This window comes from Saccopteryx bilineata, chromosome 1, assembly GCF_036850765.1.
Source record: "Saccopteryx bilineata isolate mSacBil1 chromosome 1, mSacBil1_pri_phased_curated, whole genome shotgun sequence".
In the NCBI taxonomy this organism is placed as follows: domain Eukaryota; kingdom Metazoa; phylum Chordata; class Mammalia; order Chiroptera; family Emballonuridae; genus Saccopteryx; species Saccopteryx bilineata.
Genome location: NC_089490.1, coordinates 268932774 through 268953181, shown reverse-complemented (window position 1 = coordinate 268953181; position 20408 = coordinate 268932774). Strand labels below are relative to the sequence as shown.

The 20408-nt window shown below is 36.6% G+C and overlaps 1 protein-coding gene across 7 annotated transcripts in view; it reads right to left on the bottom strand.

The window, feature by feature from the left end:
* The window catches only part of PDE4D (phosphodiesterase 4D), a 1576413-nt gene that overhangs the window by 1254143 nt on the left and 301862 nt on the right, over positions 1 to 20408 (bottom strand). For all 7 annotated transcript variants that reach the window (XM_066242823.1, XM_066242815.1, XM_066242799.1 and 4 more), the window contains one exon: positions 8785 to 8919. In XM_066242823.1, coding sequence (XP_066098920.1) covers positions 8785 to 8826 — 42 coding nt within the window. In that variant the 5' untranslated portion in view covers positions 8827 to 8919. The remainder of the gene's footprint in view (positions 1 to 8784; positions 8920 to 20408) is intronic.

Here is a 20408-nt window from a genome sequence, read left to right as displayed (position 1 = left end):
AACAATAGAGACAATATGCATCTTACTCACAACTAGATGGATACCCAGAGCCTAGCACAGTTCTTGATGCACAGTAGTCATTCAATAAACATTTGCTGAATTTTAAAAGAATGAACATGAGCCAGAAGGCAGAAATAAAACCTCTAAAACTACAAATCCTCATTTCAGCTTGATGCTAATAAAGATACAAGCAAGAATATGATTTTGGTTTTTCTTTGTACTTTGCATTTTTCAAAGCATCTTTACCTATAGTAACTCCTCTGACCTTCTTTCGATCCTAATGAATAACCACAAGTAAAAAGTCCAGTTTTTATACACTTAACTTTATCAGGATTCTAAGCTGTGACAACTTTGTCAATCTTGTATCTTAGCAGATGATTAATAGTAGAGAAAGGAGGTCAGTCTGAAAAGAGATCTATTATTTTTAGTTAATCATAGAACTCCCAAAATAATCATACTTATCGTGTGGTTATGAGGAATAATAAATGTAGATATATCTACAGTGTCGTACAAAATATATCATCCTTTCCAAACTGCTTCTTGGTTTGCCTTTCTTGGGTCGGCACTGATGGAATAAAATGGCCTGAATTACTCACCCTGTGCTGTTGAAAGAACAATTGCTTCCAAAAGTTCAGCAATGTAGAAGGAAAACTACAAAATATTTATTTAAGAATAAGGTAAATTTGCCTGACCAGGCAGTGGCGCAGTGAATAGAGCATCAGACTGGGGTGCGGAGGACCCAGGTTCGAGACCCCAAGGTCACCAGCTTGAGCGGGGGCTCATCTGGCGTGAGCAAAGCTCACCAGCTTGGATCCAAGGTCGCTGGCTCAAGCAAGGGGTTACTCAGTCTGCTGAAGGCCTGTGGTCAAGGCACATATGAGAAAGCAATCAATGAACAACTAAGATGTTGCAACGAAAAACTAATGATTGATGCTTCTCATCTCTCTCCGTTCCAGCCTGTCTGTCCCTATCTATCTCTCTCTCTGACTCTCTCCCTGTCCCTGAAAAAAAAAAAAAAGGAATAAGGTAAATTTGGTTTAGAAATTTTGGACAACATTTTTAAAGTTTTCTGTGAAAAGAAGCAATTCTAGGGCACCTGCTGGACATATTTCACCAGGTGGGCTCCTAGCTCCTCGACTCGAACTAACAGTCCATTTAGGTGGGCTTGAAATTCAGTATGCAAAGAATTTTCAAGATATCCTATGCCTTCCAAGCAGCCAGGATTTGCTTCAGTTTTGAATAAACACTTAAAAAAATAACAGAAAACCTCAATTAAAAGACATCTGGTGAGTGACAATTTTATCCAAGTATAGAAAATTCAAAAAGAATCTTAAGTCAAACAGAGGGCAATTTCATCAAGAAAACAAATCCAATTGAGTAGAAAATATCCAGAATCTATTTAAACTGGTAGGAAGACAAAGATACAGGCTACTAGAAAACTAAGCATTTAGTATAAAATACTAAAAGATAATATAGAATTCAGTACATAACAGAATTCAGTAATAAAGGACTTAAATTTATTTACTGCATTCTCCAGATGAGAAGATTTATAAAAATCTATGATTTCAGATAACATTGACAGAGATATTATATATTATAAGGAAACTTGCTTTAAAATATTTTTAAATAAGCCCTGATTTAAAAATAATTATAGAAATTTTTGTATGTCTCTTCCCTTGTCTGTACCTTCACTTCCCACTCCTGGTTAGCATAAAAGCAGTGGCATTGCTGGAGGGAATGGGGATGACTCAGATAGTCAACTCTGAAATTTGCAAACCTCTGAAGGTTAACTCAACTAGTAAATCCACTGACAGGATAAGTAATTCAGAGACCTATGTCATTGGACTGGATATTAAGAAAAAAAAAACAATATAAAACAAGAAAAAAAAAAGAATCATGAAGGAAGAGAAAGTATTTTGAGTAAAATTTCCACTAGCTCCTAGGTCTATGAAGAAATGATTAGAACTTTACAAATCATCATTGAGTCCCCTAACATAAAATCTGGAAAATAGAAAATGAAGAAAAAGATCTTAACCAGATCAATTTCAGTGTTACCCAATTGAAAGAATATATGGACTTCAGATTATTGGTATCATTCTCTGGGCATAAAAGTCAATGACTTAAAAAAAATCTCCTTAAGAATCATACTCTCTATTATAAATGGAAATGTCTATCTTCCCCCCAAATTAATATGTCAAAGCCCTACACCCCAATGTGATACTATCTGTAGATGAGGCCTTTGAAGAATAATTAGGGTTAGAAGAGGAACTGAATGAAGATAGTACTTTCATCTTCAACTTCTCTGAGAAAATTAACTTCTGTTGATTAAGTCATCTGGTCTACGGCATTTTGTTTTGGTAGCCCGAGCTGACTTATACAGTATTTTGCCTCAATTCAAAGTTTTGACCACTACAGCAAATTAAACTATTTAATTAAAAGCAGAGAGATTATTATAGCAGTTTTTCATAATATTTTCTGACAGCCTTAAAAGGTATATTATGTATTAATTATCCTTTTTCTGTCCTAAATTGCTATGCTACATTGGTAGAAGGGAAAAAAGTAGATGTTTACAACTAAATGCTGCTCTAAACTAAATTAAATGACTTCATGAAAACATACTGGAGGCAGGAGAAGGTAAGCTTTAAATAAAAAAAAATCAGTTGATTCATTATAACTCAGAATAGTAAAGAAAAATTAAGCATCCCTTCTCATGGGATTTTCTGGCTAAGAAATTTAAAATAATATTTTACCAAACCTTAATTTATCACTCATAGTTTTGAGATAGAATGGTTTTATATAAAAATAAAATTAAATATGTCACTGTGTACAAATGGGATTTATTCAGTCTCACTTAAGAAAAAGTCAGAACAGCAAGAATTGCCCCCAGCTTTCACAGATGGCAAAGACGCTTCCGAAGGTTAGCACAAAGGGAATCTCACTCATGCTATGCTTTTCCAATGGACGGACAAAGAACTATCACCCAGAGAAAAAGAATGTGATCTGAAGCACCCCCATGATTGTAAAACTCCAAGCAGTCACATAAAAATTTTGATAAGACCTGTGAAAATAAAATGTCAGTCCAATATGAGATGACTTGAAAACTTTAAAAAGAAGTAAAGCCTTCAGACCAGAAAATTAATGGGAGAATCTTCTGTACTTTATTTCCAACACTTACTGTTGGAAATAAATGCTTCAAAACAACAGTTATCTACTGGATCAAGATTTTTTTCTTTTCTTTTTATCTAATTATTACTAAATTAGAAAATCCAGAGTTTTTAAAGATGCAGATGTTATCAAAATAATCAATTTTTATGACATTTTTTTCATTTATTTTTTCCTTTAATGTCCTAACTTTTATAGACTTGATCTAAATAATAGTTTTGCCAGTTTGGTATTTTTCAGGCATTTTAAAGAGGTCAAAAAGGGTAAGAGATTTTTGTAAAACCCAGCTCAGACTACATTTCAGAAATCAGAGAGAAGAAGGAATACAGGGAGTCTCACTTATAAGCTATGGGCAATGCTAAAGATAGAACTAATTAGCCTGACCAGTGGTGGTACAGTGGATTGAGAGTCGCCCTGGGATGCTAAGGGCCCTGGTTAGAAACCCCAAGGTCGCCAGCATCAGCACAGGCTTGCCAGCTTAAGTGCAGGATCATTGATTTGAGCCCAAAGGTCTTTGGCTTGAGCCCAAGGTCACTGGTTTGAGCAAGGGAATCACTGGCTTGGCTTGAGCCCCCTCCTACCCTGTCAAGGCATGTATGAGAAGCAATCAATAAAAATCAGCTAAAATGAAGCAACTATGAGTTGATGCTTCTCATTTCCCTTCTCTCCTTCTCTCTCTCTCTCTAAAAAAAAAAAAAAAAAAAAAAAAAAGAACTAATTAGGTATATCAAAGCTCTCATGACCATATCACCCTTTAGAATACTGGATTCAGTAACTTGTCAAATATCCCACAGCTGGAAAGTTGAAGGAGCCAAATTTTGAACTGAATTCTGTATGATTTTAAAGCCCACATTTTTTCAGTGAAATCAAGCCACTTCTCAGACAAGTCATCTCATCTCCCCAGGCCTTGATCACAATTTCAGAAAAATATAAAAGGGTTAAGTCAGAAAATCTTTAAACTCTTTTCCAACTAGGAGAAGTGAGAAATTATATATCAGAAACTCTATAAATTTTACAAGCCCTGTAAAGTTCAGTGAAACCATTTTTATGAGAAATAAATACTAATAGTATTCTAAAAACAAATTATGTAGACAGTTGGAACAATTATGTAAGTCAAAAATCTCATGCTTAAATTATGTGCCTTCTAGCCCTGGCCAGCTAGCTCAGTGGTAGAGCATCATCAGCCTGGCAGGTGGAAGTCCCAGCCAGGGCACAAAGGAGAAGCGCTCATCTGCTTCTCTCTACCCTTCACCCTCTACTTTCTCTCTGTCTTTCTTCCCCTCCCACAGCCAGGGCTCCATTGGAGCAAGGTTGGCCCGGGCACTGAGGATGGCTCCATGGCCTCTGCCTGAGGTACTAGAATGACTCCGGTTACAGCAGAGCAATGCTCCAGATGGGCAGAGTATCGTCCCCTGGTGGGCATGCCAGGTGGATCCCAGTCGGGCGCATGCAGGAGTCTCTCTCTCTGCCTCCCCCCTTCCCACTTCAGAGAAAAAAAATATTATGTGCCTTCTGTTATTTTCAATTGATGTGCAATATATTATAGAGCAGCTTCCTTTTTAAATTTGTGAACTTCTTTTATTTTCATAGGTAAAACCATATATTTGTCTTAAAATATTTTAATTTAGGTTCACTTATTTTAAAAGTCTGCCTATAAGTTCATCTTAACATAATATATAATAATATTAATGATATTTGACTCATGTATGCATTTTCAACTTAATAAGAACTATAAGCACTTTGATTTACTTTAAATTAATATAGTTTATGCTATTTGACTTACTTTGAATTACTTTTTAAGAAAATAATTAATAATTAATAAAATTTTAAATTATATATTTTACTTGGCTTAGAACTCAATATATATTAAAGTATAGATCAAAACTAACTACATTATAGAATAAAAAAGACACTACTTTTATAAACTGATGTTTGGAAATTTTTAATAAATCAACTAGTATAGATCTTATTTTGCTTATACATGCTGAAATAAGAGAATATATTTAAGGCTGCTATTTCTAAGCACTTCCTCTATATAATTTTCTGTAAGATGTATAGTTTTTCTTTCCAATAAATAAAAAAGTAAATCAGAAATAATTATCAGTATATTTCCACCCATTTTAACATCTTGAGTTCCTAGAGATATATTGGGGGTTCTATACAATAATTTAAATTAGGTAAATGACAACTTTTAGATCTGGTAAAGATGGCTTGAGACCAAATTTGCATATTTTTAAAAATTCAATAAAAGTGTCACCCTATTTCCTATATTTAATCAAGAGTGTTTAATAATAAGTGTACATTTTCAATCTACATATTATGTGAATTAAATAAAATTTTTCTCCAGACTCCTGTATCTTAAAACATCCTCATCTCAATAGCTGAGACTCAGGTTCACCCTTTCTCCGTTTCCTCCTTTGTCAGGGTCTCCATCTCAGTGGAAGGACCACATGCATCCTGCTAAGTAGACCAGAAGCCCTTTCCACACTTTCCTCTCCCCTACATCTCAAATGCAATGCCTTACGGAAAACCCTACCATTTTTTTCTTCTAAACATCTCTTAAAGAACATATCTAAAATGTGTTCAGTTGTCTCTGTCTTCCTGCTATTAACATCAATATGAGTTAGTTATTCTAGTCTTTATTCATGACAATGAAACCACCACTTTCCCTGTCCCTATAGAGTCACTGCACATATGCTACCTTTTCCTGGAAGCCCCTCCACTCCTACTTTGTCTTATTAAGCTAATTTACCCTTCAGATTACAGTTCTCAATCATCTTTCCTTGGGGAAACCTTGCCTGACTCCTCCCTGATTACATGCTGTGATTGTGCTATGAAGCTACTCTCAGTAAGTATCCCAGTTTATTTTATTTGTTTATTGTGTTAACACATAAATCTGTATGTGAAAGGCACTACGCTGAGGGTAGAGTGAGGACTGAATAAGCAAGGCCCTGTCCTTAGGAAGTTTACACTCTAAGATAGAGAAAGAGGTCATTATATATGAGGACAAGTTGAAGGATACTTTCCCTATGAAAGGAGATACAGTAAAGAATTGTTATTTTTACACTTATTTGTATGAATTTTTATGAATGTCTGTCTCCCACAACAGACAATAAGAGCATGACTTACTTTTGTAATGCCTATATGCTCAATTCCTCCCCTTTTTACCCACTCCAACTACAAATTATCCTCCAAAACTAGCAAAGTGACATTTTAAGTAAAAAATGGTTTGTTTATATTTTTATAGATAAAATTTTTCATGGATCCCTTCAAAATAAAGGAAGAATTCAGAGATTTAATCATTTTAAAAGGGACCCTGCACCAGGTCTTGAATGTGAGTATAAGAATATGAATACAGATTTAAGTATTCAAGAATAAAAAAGCTGATCATCTAAAGACAATCATTTTTTTTCCTCCTTGTTTTAATGCCGTTTCATAATGACAGATACAAGATATACAGAGACACACAGGGAGGAGCAGGGACCATTTTAACATTTAGAACATTCTCTGTGGATTTCCAAATGTCATAATGCCAAAGAAAAACATTCTCAGATTCTAAATCAAATTAATTTTTAAATTCTCCTCATCAAAAACAGGAAATATCCACTTCTAAGCATACAATTTTGTATTTTATTATGGCAAAGATCTAATGGGTGGGAGGGTGACATTTTTAGATCAGTGCAAAATAAACTTTTGAAACTCTAAAGTAACAACTTCTAACTGAAGCAGAAGTCTCACTCTTTTCTCTGACAAACAGTAATCTCCTGCTTAGAGTCATTTAATTAAGTGGAGGTACATTCGCAATTTTTTCATTAATTTGAGAGAAGGGTGGAGAGAGAGAAACATCAACTCATTTCGCTTAGTTGTTCTATTCAGTTGTGCACTCATTTATTGTTTCTCATACGTGCCATGACCAGGGGTCGAACCCATGACCTCTGGCATGCTCGTGGATGCTTTATCCACTGAGACACCCTGCCAGGCTCAGAAGTACATTCTTTGTGCCAGTGGATTTTCAAGAAGCTAACAAGCAGTGAAATTACAGCTCTACTGTTTATATTTGGACAAATGTAGGCAACTCAGGTTCCCCTAGTCTGGGAAATGTGAGCCTTTCCATCAAGATGAAAATTTTTGCATTAAGCAAATTTAAATAGGAAATCTCTAGCATCATTAAGTATTCGCAGTTCCTTACAGTCATGGCACAGTTAATCACTTGCTTTTAGAATGTTTTCCTCCAGGAACAGGGAAATCCTTAATGATATTTTTAATTATCCAATATAGTCTCCCTTTTGCCTTTACACATTTTTTCATATTACATGTCTCTGAAATTTAATAGAAGAAGAAAGAATTAAGTGAATGAGCTGCTTTCATATTTAAATAAGAAAATCTAAGTAACAGAAAGATGTGTTTATAGTTTGTTCATTTGTATGCAGGTCACCTCATTTTCCAATGAGCAACTGTCTAATCATAGAAGGAATTCCAGGCTCTAAGCCGTGGCTCTTCATTTTCTATAATAATATATACAACCAACCACTAACCAATAAAGCATATGAATTTGGACATTCACTCAGAGTTTGTTGAATTTCCTTGGTTAGTTATTAAACAGTATTCAGTCAAAGAACCGACACATCTCTGGGTATATCTCATTTTTTAAGATACCCTATGGGGCACATTATACTTTCCTCTCCACATATTCCTGCATTATTCACTCTTAAAAACTGAATGATAACTACAGAAAGAATTAAAAATGGTCTTGGGCTATCACAATAGACTCACTGGTTGTAACACAAAGCATCTCCATACTAGAGAAATGTGTTTGCATTTGTGGTTTCTCTGAATGTTCCTCCGTCATAACTGCATCTGTTTGGATGGCGTTTTTCCCCTTGGGTAAATGAACAAAGGCTCATGTTCTTAGAACTTGTCTGATGGAAATTAACAGACTCCTTTTATCCTTGCCTTGTGTAACTTTGAATTGCTCTATTTGTTTATGCTTTCTTTCATAAGTTAATAGAAATCTAAAAATTATCATGAACTTGTTACCTTAAACACACTCAGTAATTGGAAATAAGGCTTAATCTCCGTCAGTGCCCTGAGGGTGTTCACTTGAAAAACTTTTTAAAGGAGAAGGGAGATTAAAGACATATGCCAGGGTAGAAATCTCATGAAAGTTACGCCCCACTGATCAAGTATTTGTGTTATTCACCATACACATAAATTTTTAGAATGTGATTGATTGAAGTGCCTAGTGACGTTGAGTTTAATTTAGTTTTCGGACTTACCCAGAAAGTTTGATCTATAAAATGTAAACTTCTTCAGTTTTAATTCTTAGTCATATAATTTCTGGATACATCCCAAAATCAGGATAACCAATTATCATGCCAGTATGCTTACACAAATGAATGTTAAGGCATATAAACTGGCCGAGAGAGAATTCCCTTCAAATGTCAACCAGGCCACATAGATGAACAAATCCTTACTTGTTAATAAGCCGTATACAGTCAGAGAACTAAATGTTAGCCAAGGACTTCTCACAAGCCTGATTAGGATTGCACAGTATTAAAATCCAAACGTAAAAAGTTACATGTACACATTTTTAGGAAAGAAATGAACACAAAGGGTACTTACACTTTTGCTCCGAGAAAGTGAATCACAAGTATTTCTCTTCATGGTGGCGTCTTAAGTAATCCAAATGGGAAATAGTTGCTTCCAACGTCACTGCTCTCACTGCAACAATTATCCACTCAAAAGCCAACTGGCATTCTGAAGAGAAAGGCAAGGAAATGTTTCATCAAGTATATGATTAACACGTGTACTTTGAAATGCTGTCTTAGAGTAGGACAGTCATTTTTACATTATTCATCAGAACAGGCTAAATGATGCCATGTTTAAAGTAATAAAAGTACACACAAACAACATTTCCAAAACAGCTTTTGTTAAACGTAAGTTAGAGATTTCAAGCACCATCTGTTTTCTATTAAATATTCAAGTCTACATTTCTAGTAGCTGAAAAAAAGTAGATATGGCAGCCACAACCTAAACTTACACATACGTAATGAAAATGCATCCTGTGTTATGTATTCGATGATTCTTGCTGGTACAGTTAGAAACCCTCAGTTTTCCACCAAAGGATCATGGAGGTAGTCTTTTCCACCACTGGAGTATTCTTGTCTATATCTGAAAGCCCTGCATCATGTCCTCCTCCTCCTCTTCTAGCAATAGTCTACATACAGTAGTACAGTGAGCCATCCCAGTGGCTCTGCAGTAAATTTAGTGAGTTCTCTATCATCTGGTAAAACGAGACTATAAGGATTGGTTTATAAGGGAGGAACATTTTACCTAATAACTATGAATAGTTAAGCAGTAACTATTTTGTCAAAGGATATTCCAGAGTAGTTGTCACTTGAATGACACGATAGCCTCATTACCTAACCTACACTTTTCTCTACAAACTAAGAGAGAGATTCGCTATTTTGTGTTTTGAAGAAAAAGCAAGTAGTATACTATTGTGCTGTTTTCATTCTGATATTCAGCTATATTTGGACATTACTTAAAAATGTATAGGGTATGTGGGCTTTAGGTGCCTTTCAGGAAAGAAATCACTCTAAGGGGAACAGTGATGAGGCAAACAGGCTTGATCAAAACACAAAAACTCACATTGTAGATGTGGGCTGACAGTATAGGTACAGACTGACTCTAACAGCAGCACGTATTCTAGCATTTGGATTTGTTGTTCTAAGCTTCTCAAAAGACTTGTATCTGAGGTTTATGGAAAAGAGTAACAGTGTGCAAGATCTGAAGGAGTTTGTTTTGCTAAAATGATTGAAAAATATCAAAGTGCAGAGTAGTGTGAATTATACATTCAAAAAATAAACAAAACAAAGTGACTATGCATATTTTTAAAAAAGCATACAAAACAAAAAGAAGGACTCCATGGAACACAGCATCTCCATGGGCTGGAAGAGGCCAGCCCTCAAATGCAGGAAGACCCATGGTCCCCAACACCAGAGGAAAAGGACTTTCACCAAGCTCTCCAGCAACCAGAAATGGCACATTCTTAAGGATCAAAGACTGTGAACATGAGAGTCACCCCTCAAAACTTATTAAAATAAAAGGGAGATATTTTTAGAGAGGCCAGAGAGCCCACAACAGCAAGGTAGAGCTATAATGAGAGCGAGTTTAGTACTGCTAAGAATATGGTTACAAGCAACTTGGGGACCTACAGGGTGTTGCGGGATAAAGCTTTCTTCTGAGGTTGATGAAAGTGCTCACTGAAAGTTAGAGAAGAGTGTATAGTCAAATATGAGTTGCTAGAATAAATATGGTTATTTGAGTGTGTATGAATTTTTTAAGGGAGTGGGGGTTGGAGGAAAGAGTCATACTCAGGATTGTAGTCACCTTCACTGATTAGTTACAAAGCAAAGTATTTTACTAGTTCTCAGAAAATGTGGAATTAAGTTATTCACCTAGATAAATTTCAGAAGTTCACAGGAATAATACAAACTGAACTAAAATATCCCATACCTAGGGGGGAAAAAATAAAACCCCCTAATTGCTGAAGAAAGCTTATACACTATCAAAGAAAGACTCATTCAAAATATTTCATTATCCATTTAGTATTTAATGAGTACCCTTAGGAGAAACCATGGAATAGTTGCCTCTAGTGGGCTAGTGATCCAATATTTTAAATTAACAAATAAGAGAAATCAAACAAATGATGGATTTGACCTGAGGGTTTGCTGAATCAGTCAGATTTTTAACAAATTTATCTTGACATCATTAAAAACCATCATTAAGAGATACTTTCCCACAGAGATTTGTAACCAGTAGAAATTTAAAAAGGCAAATGATTAAATTGAAAACTGAGTGATAATGGGAGGCCCTACTCAACCTGTACACCTGCCTAGATGCAGCATGGCCTTACTAAAACAGTATAGACCTCGGAATCAAATCGGCATGGGTTAGAATTTCAGCTCTTTTATTGCATTCTTTGTAGCTTTAGGTAAATTACTTAGTCTCTTGAACTTTTTCCAGATCTGCAAAAGGGAGAAAACAGTACTCATGTGTTTTGAGTTTAACTGACTTTAATGTGTATAAAGTTGTGTCTAGAGAATGCTTGGCTGTCATCATTATCATCCTTTATTACTATCTTTTTCTTCTCTTATATCAAATGACAAACGACAACAACCACTCATTCTTACTTTTTCCTCTAAAACTGCCAATCTCCCTTAAATAAAACAAATGTAAACAAAAGTACTTTCAACTACACAATAATGAATAACTTATCAGTTAGGGTCCCAGGAACAAACAGACAGTACACTCACATTAGGATCATTAAAGGAGGGGTTAGTAAAGAGACTATTCAAGAATACATGAGTCAAGTCAAGGAATCCACAAAGAATGGTGGAGTTATTGGACTAGCAATATTCAGTTCTTACAACCTCCAAGCTAAAGAAACAAGAAGAGGTATGGGTCACCAACTACTAGAGTCATAGAGTCAGAGCGCACTGCCTTGAAAAACAAGGTTATTCTCTGGGACATAGTTAGCCTCAGGTGACCTAGAAAGGAAGGAGTTGAGGAGGTGAACACAATCTTATTTTCCTGCCTCTTTTTAATATCTTGATGGGACTCACCACTGCTAAATGCAACAGGATTAGGGCAAAGAAAGCTGCTGCTGTACAGCTTACTGGTCAACCTCCCAGGACAGAAAGCCTCCTAGGTTGGGGCCGGCGGGTCAGGTAGGGCAGGTGGGGCAGGAGGTGACTGGAGCTGGAAAGGACATGGAAGATGCGCCACACAAATCTGATCTGAAGTCTCCAGAGAGGATTGTACTTTTTCTACTACCTCATTTCATCCTTAATCCTCACAATAACCCAGTGAGGTAGATTCCGTTACTATATTATCCCCACTGTACAAAAAAGGAAAACAGCTCCAAGAAGTGAATTGCTCAGTAATTAGCAGAGCCAGGATTCAAGCCTGATTTGTCTAACTCCATAGTCCATGCTTTTGTCAAACCTGTTACCTTGCTTTGCTGCCAATATCACGAACCAGTGCATTTTAATTATCAATAAGTGGTAGCTTATGCAAATATCAAAGCTGTGCCTAAATACAAGAATGCTTGATTTAAAAGATTTCTTCTCAAGAAAGCAGTTATCTTAGTTCCTACGAGTTCCTCCCTAAACAAAGACAATCCTCTGAGCCCAAAGAAGCGCATTCTCCCTCCAAGTGCACTTTTGAAACCAGATGACAGAGCGCTCACGAGCAGTGTCATTACTATAGGAATTTCCACATAAAAGTTAATTGGGGAGAAGGAAGAGTCAGCTCCTGCAGGGAGAACACTTTAGAAATAAAAATGAACAGAGAAGGTGGGTAAGACAGATAGATGGTGCTGGAACATTCAGAGATGGAATTTGAGCAGGAGCACCTGAGTAAATTGTGCTGCTTTGAGGAAAGGATAAGGGAGTTAAGACAGGTGGTTTCCTAGAGATTAAGGATGTTCATAGTAGACAAAGCCCTGAACTGGGCATTAGAAGAAATAAGTTTTACTTTCATCCCTGTGTCATATACACAAGTCGTATGGTATTAGCAAACACTCTTTCTTTCTCTAGCATTTGTTTGCTTCTCTCACAGGGTTGTTATGGGAGTTAATTAGATAATGTCTTAGGAAGAGAAGGGACAGCATTCACAAGGCAGAATGCGGGAAGATGTACATAGTAGGAAACCTCTGTGGTCATCTTAAGAGCTGGATCAAGAAAGAGTCTTTTCTCTTAATTAACAACTTTAGAAGGAATAAGGAAATATCAGGGACTTAGACACTGAGGCAAATATCTAAGTTACTTGTCGTAAGTGTAGGGAGGGCAAATTAGCGGGCACTTCAGAGCCCATGGCAATAATTCAAACTTTCCCATGAGAAGTCTGTTTTATTTTTAATGTTTTTAATTTTTTAAATAACAGCTGATATTTGCTGTTATTTTACATTAGTTTCAGGTGTCCTGCATAGTGGTTAGACACATATAATTTATGGAAAAATTCTCCTAATAATTCTATTACCCACCTGGCACAATAAATAGTATATGATCAACTATATTTCCATTTTATGTATTGCTTCTCAGCTTCATAATGACATATAGATCTTTGGAAAGGAATTTGATAAGTACCGAAACAATAATGGCATTATATATATATATATATATATATATATATATATATATATATATATAATATAGTGACAGAGATAGAGAGAGAGGGAGAGATAAGGACAGACAGGAAGGGAGAGAGATGAGAAGCATCAATTCTTTGTTGTGGCATCTTAGTTGTTCATTGATTGCTTTCTCATATGTGCCTTGACCAGGGGGCTACTGCAGACTGAATGACCCCTTTCTCGAGTCAGTGACCTTGGGCTCAAGCTGGTGAACCTTGCTCAAACCAGATGAGCCTGCACTCAAGCCAGTGACCTCGGGGTCTCAAACCCGGGTCCTTCGTGTCCCAGTCAGATGCTCTATCCACTGTTTCACTGCCTATGGTATTATATATTTTTATACAGTAATTCAGAAAGCAACTTGAAATGCAGAAAATGCTTTAGATATAAAGGTGTTCTTAGTAATGCTACTTAAAATAATAAAAATTTGGAAACAATTAGATATCCAATAGTAAGAAAATAGCTAAATGAAATATGAGAAACCTCATGATATACTATACATTTTAATATATATAGTATAAGATATTTTCATTACATGAGAAAATGCTTCTGCTATAATGTTAAATATAAAACAGAATTAGAGTTATATAAATAGTATGGCCTTAGAAAAACTTATGCACAAAAAAAAAGACTAGAAAAAAATATAGAAGGCCTGACTAGGCAGTGGTGCAGTAGATAGAATGTAGGACTGGGATGCAGAGGATCCAGGTTCAAGACCCCAAGGTCGACAGCTTGAGCGCAGGCTCATCCGACTTGGGCAGGGGCTCACCAGCTTGAGCACGGGGTCACTGGCTTGAGCATGGGATCATAGACATGACCAATGGTTACTGGCTTGAGCCCAAAGGTTGCTGGCTTGAAGCCCAAGGACTCTGGTTTGAGGCCAATGTCACTGGCTTGAGCAAGGGATCACTCTCTCTGCTGTAGCCACCATACCCCCCTCCCTCCCAGTCAAGGCACATATGAGAAAGCAACCATTGAACAACTAAGGTGCCACAAGGAAGAATTGATGCTTCTCATCTCTCTCCCTTCCTGTCTTTCTGTCCCTATCTGTCCCTCCCTCTGACTCTCTCTCTGTCAAAAAAAAAAAAAAAAGATAAGAAAAGAAAAAAGGGAAAGAAAAGAAAGAAATATAGTAAAACAGTTGAAGTTGTATTTAGGTACAAGTATTACGAATGGTTCTGTTCTTCCTTCTGTAGTCTTTGGGTTCTTAAATTCTCAACATTTGGGAAAATAAAATACTTAAAAATCAGTAAAAGAAAGTATTTGAGTGAATATAAAACATGTCATTAAACATCTTTTTCTACTTCACAGTGCCTTGTAAGTGATAAGCTTTTGTTGGTATAATTTTTCCAGAAGGTTGTTGCATTGTCCCTTCAATAATTTGTTTTTGAGGGCCACTTTGCTACTTTATTCATAGGGTTTGGCTTTGCTTTTGGGCCTCTATTGACTGGGAAAGGCTTCACTGGAAAAGGATGACCAAAAATTAAGTTCTATCTCACTGACCCTGCCCTCACCCGAAGGAAAGGTGAGTAGCCAAAGAAAATCTTCAGGCTCTACTTCATCTAGAACAAACAGTTATTGAGGTCACTCTATGCTTGTTTCTGAAAATGCTAAACACGTGCAACTCAGACATATACAAATAATGAAGTGAATCAGCAAACAAGAGATTTGGGTTGTGTCAGGTTCACAGGAGCTCAATCTACAAAATATTCCCAAATGTATTATAAATTGGAAAATAATGTAATGGAATGGAAAGGAAATGTCCATCACAATTTGCAACAGAAATATCCATAAAATAAATTAATGATGGACCTCTTTATCTAAGTTTAGCTTCAAAAGGCTTTGTACCCTTTGAACCATTCAGAGCCTCTTCTTAATGTCTTTGTCAGCCCTAGCTGAGTGGTTCAGTGAATAGAGTGTCATCCCAGCACACTGAGGTAGTGGGTTCAATCCCCAGTCAGGGCACATATGAGAGGTAACCAATGTGAAACAACAAATTGATGCTCACCCCCCTCTCAAATCAATGGGGAAATTTTTTTTTAATTGCTGTTTAGCTTCCTATCTCACCCCATCTCACTTTTTCTTACCTCCTGAGAGAAGGAAGGAGTTTCTTCTGTCTGAGAGAATAAAGTGTTCGTTTTTCTTTCCATGCACAGTTGTGCCTTCTACTTACTCTCCATCTTCCCTCGCTCATCTGCTCTAACCCTATCTGGCTGTCTCTTCTCATACACTATTCTCTCCAGAGTCTCTCTTCTCATTAAAAAAGAAAAATCTTCCTTAGCCCTATATTTTCTCCCCTCTAAACATCACTCTTTCTCTCCACATTCAAGTTATTTGAAATAACTGTCTACTGGACATGGACATGCTTTCTTCATCTCCTTACTTCTACCTTCTACCTCTCAATCCACAGCAACCTAGTTGTTCTCTTTCTGCACTTCAACTTCTTTCTAAAGATTCTTGACCTCCATATTGACAAATATAACAAACTGTTAAATTCTCTTACTGGACCTTCCTACTATAACATTGGAAGTATTTCTTCTGGAAATTCTGCCCTCCCTTATCTTCTGTGATAGAATTCTCACTGGCTCTAATTGCTTGACTTCACTCCACTTGATGGAGGTCTTCTTTTGTTCACTCCTTAAATGTAAATAAAGCCACTGCTCTTACTCTTCTTCGGTAATTCCCAAACATGACTACATACCAAAATTATCCAGGGAATTCTATAAAAGGCACATTGCTCACTCTTCACTAATGAGTCAGAATCTCCAGGAGAGATAGAGAGGAATCTACTTTTGACCAATTCTTGAGATAATACTCATGAAGCTTACAGAGTACTATACTATTGACTGGCACCTAAAAATCTCTGCTCTACTTTATATTTCTGGACAATCCATTCATTTTCATTGTTTAATGTGCTATATATATTCTAATAACATAATAGATATGTTAATAATGTATATGTATATATCATACCTTGACCTCTTTTGAGCTTCAAATTTTTACATTAAGCTTGCCAGACATTTCTACTTAAAAGATCCCCAAGTATCTCACATACATGTCACATACTCAACATGTTTTCTCTCTTTACTCCCAAATATATTCCTTTTCCTGTTCTCTTTTTCTCAGTTAATGGTATCACCATCCATTCAAGCCAAGATCCTGAGTCCCTTCCATTAAATCAGTCATCAGTGATCACGTCCTGCTGCTGGAGTACCTAGTAAATATTTCTCAGTTCTATCTTCTCTTTGTAGGTCTATTGCCAATACTCTTTCAGACTTTTTTCCACACCATTTCAGGTACCTTCTAATAGGTACCTCTTTGTCATCAACGCTGCCTACTTAACCATCCATGTTTCACATTTCCCTCATTTGCTATAGTGAACCCCACATTCTTCAGGCTGCTTCTCACATCCATGTCCCTGTTCTTAATTGTTTTTCTCCTCTTGTTCTTCCCCAAATCCACTTCCTGCCTTCTTCACTTATGTATTGCTACTTTAAGACTCAGCAGAGAGATCATCTCCTCCTAAGCTCCTGATTCTCCTGATATCCCCTACCCCACCCCCACTGCCAGCCTGAACCAAAGTCCTTCTATGATGCCCAACAACATATTTTTCAAATATACTAAAATGTTCTGTGTCTCACTGCCACTGCCACCCTGGACTCTAAGACCCTTGAGGGTAGAAAACATTTCATGTTTTTATATACAATCACAACAAAAGATATGTTCAATAAATTTTTTTCTAAATTTTGCCAAATTGAGTTTCTTCCCTTGACTAGAATTACAAGAAGGAAAGCACATTTTGTCTCTAGACTAAAAAGAAACAAATATCTTTCCTTGTAGCTTATACTCATACAAACCATCATTCTATTCCCTTCTCCTCCGCAAAATGATAACAGCAGTCCCTCTCATTCATTCACCAGACATTTACAAGGCACTTGTGGTAAGCGATGAACTATGGTAGGGTCCAGGGATATAAAGATAAATATGATAAAATTTCCCTCTACAAGGAGCTCATAGGCTAGAGGGGGAGAAAGACAAGTAGTACAATGCACTAAGTGCTCTGACAGAGGCTCAGAATAGCTGGTGTGGGACCCAGGGGAGGCAGAAAGTGATTCATATACCTAATGGCTTCAAAGCCTATTCTGAGTTATTCTGCTCTTGCGAACACTTTGCTTTAAGTTGTTCAAATGCCATTTCATATATTGATGTTTTCCCCAGCAGAAGGAAAAGAACATGAAAGTAGGAACTAGCAGTTCCCTTCATCTTGTTTGCACATCTGTCAGACCTCTGTCTCTGCAGAAGAGGTGGCCATAGAATTCTACACCCAAAAAGCATTCTGGAAATGCCCATTAAGTGAATAATGTGCAAGTGATTACACTTGTGTAAGAGAACACAAGCCGCTTTTGATGTCAGATAAATTTATTATAAAATAATTGACATATTGTAAAATAAGCATATATCATTTGGCTCCCAAAGTACCCCAATCCTTCACTTTCCAAGGTATGGAAATGCCAAAATAGCCTCTCTTTCAACACTCTCCTTGACCAGTATTTCAAAATAGTTGAGTTGAGTCATTTAGCAGCAAATAAATTACATTTCTTTCTAGGATTCCATGCTCTGTAGCTTTTCCCCCAATCTAAAATAACTGCAGCTCTTTAAAACAAAACTCTCACCTAAATGAAAGGTCAGGGACTTTCTATTTCTTCTCTCACAAATGCACGTCTGCTACTTTAGAACACCCTGCTCTGGTCTGAGCTGCCTGCTGCAGCAGGGTAAATTACAACAGAAGCTTCTTTCAACAACTTTCCTAACCATATCCACCCACTGACGCATTATGGTGCCCTTCCAGGCCTGGGCAGTGGGAGGTGACTAGAGCAGTTTTGTCCTGTGAATCATAGGACAGTATGGTGCACAGTCTGCTGGCCTGAGGCCTAAGATGGAAGGAACCTCCTCAGGGATGTGTCACTGCCAGCTAAGTGATAACACATCCATTGAGAGCCTCAGGATAAAAACCCTGAGTCATCATGAGGGAAAACAAAATGCTGGTGAGATAATATCCACAGAATCTCTGGTTTAAGCAGTTCACTACCTGTGAGGGAAGTTGGAGTTCATGGAGGCATTGTGTCTTTTTTATTTTTCAATCCTTTTCTGCTCCATTATCAGATAAAAGTCTATGTATGATGTGAGGTCTTTTAAATTTGAGAAGTGTTTGAATGGCATTATCACTGAAGGCTGCAGGATCCAGGCACAGACTGTAGTGTACAAATCATGCATTACACATCATGAGCAGTACTTTCCATCGGGAGATGGGCTCAGTTCTAAAACCCAAACCATTCTACCTCGTCAGTGAAATAAGCAAATAAAAAATACCATTCTGTAGATGATAGTTAGATAGTAAGATGATGAATAGATAGATGAGAGAAATACAGACAGAGAATAGAGGGAGCTAGGGAGAGGGATAGGAGAGGAGAGGAATGTTGTACAGCCATGTCACAGATTCTGAATTCTATTATGCGTCTCTTCTCAATCTGAGCTATAGAAGCAAAACTCTCATCTCTAAGTTATTATGAGCCCAGATCCTTTCAGATATTCCTTTTTAAAACAAACGTCCCTGGCCTGACCTGTGGTGGCGCAGTTGGTAAACCATCAACTTGGAACACTGAGGTCACCGTTCCAAAACCCCAAACTTGCCTGGTCAAGACACATATGGGAATTAATGCTTCCTGTTCCTCCCCCCTTCTCTCTCTCTCTCTCTCTCTCTCTCTCTCTCTCTTTCTCTCTCTCTCCTCTCTAAAATGAATAAAAATAAATAAAACAATACACCCCCTTGTTCTTTAGTTGCTTCCATTCATCAGTTAGTAATGCATTCTGCTTTTAATGGTCTTGTAAAATTTACATTGCGAATAGCCCTATTAAAATAAAATATAACTGAATAGCTTTAAGATCTAGTAATTCTATTGTCTTTATTATACAGCATATAAGGAGAAGCTGAAAAAAATAACCCAGTTCATGAGTAAAAGAGACTAGCGCAGTTGGCAGTGCCTCATGCAGATCTTACTTAGGTGCGTGTATGAAAGTTTTTCTAATGGCACTTCAATAGAACAACTTTTTATCCTAGCATCAAGTAACTCAGTACCCTCAAGCTATCATTTCTCTCTGATTAACAATTGCTACCCAAGGAGTCACTGCCTGCTGACTATACAAACAGAAGAAAAGCAAGGCATAAAATTAAAGAGTTCAATGTTAATTAAAAGAAACATAAACAAGGAAGTTAACACACCCAAGAAACAAAAGACTAGGAGTAAAAACCTAAACCTATAAGTATTCTGCTTCTTAGGAAGTGACAACCTATTAGAATCCTTCAAGGTAATGAGCCCATTGTGGTGAAGTTATTAAGACACATGCAGTGAAACTATATAGGCCCCTTAGCTTTAATTGGAGCCAAAAAATAAATGATTGATGAGCAGGAAAAAAAGTATTTTATGTTAATTTTTTTAAATAGCAAAAAGAAAACTGGACAACAAATTTAGATTTTTTTTTCATATTCAATAGTTTTGGTATTTACAATTTTATTATGGGCATTAAAGGTAACACAAAATAAAGTCAAGATCTGTTAAGGAAGTAATTATGATACTCTTCTGCCATGAGAGAGTCATTTTCAAGTATCTTTCTCTTTCATATTCAAAGTATATGAGGAAGATGAAATAGAATCAAGCCCTTCAGCTAAGTGCCTTTTTATTCAAAATATTTTCACTCTTATGCAGCTCATTTCATTCTAAAAGAGGAAAATTTAATATATTACCTGAAGAATAATTTACATTACAAATGTTTGGAGAAGAAAGAAAAAGAGCAAAATGAATTAATAGAATATTAGAGTTTTTGAATTTATCATAGCTGGAATCAAATTCTGCTATGGCCACTTTCTGATTTTGTGTCCTTGAGAAGTTATTTAACCCTTTTGAATGTCAAGTTCATGGTCAATATAAATGTAGCAATTGAAACCCACACTGTAGGACTACAATGCAGACTAAAGAATGTACTGATGTTCAACATA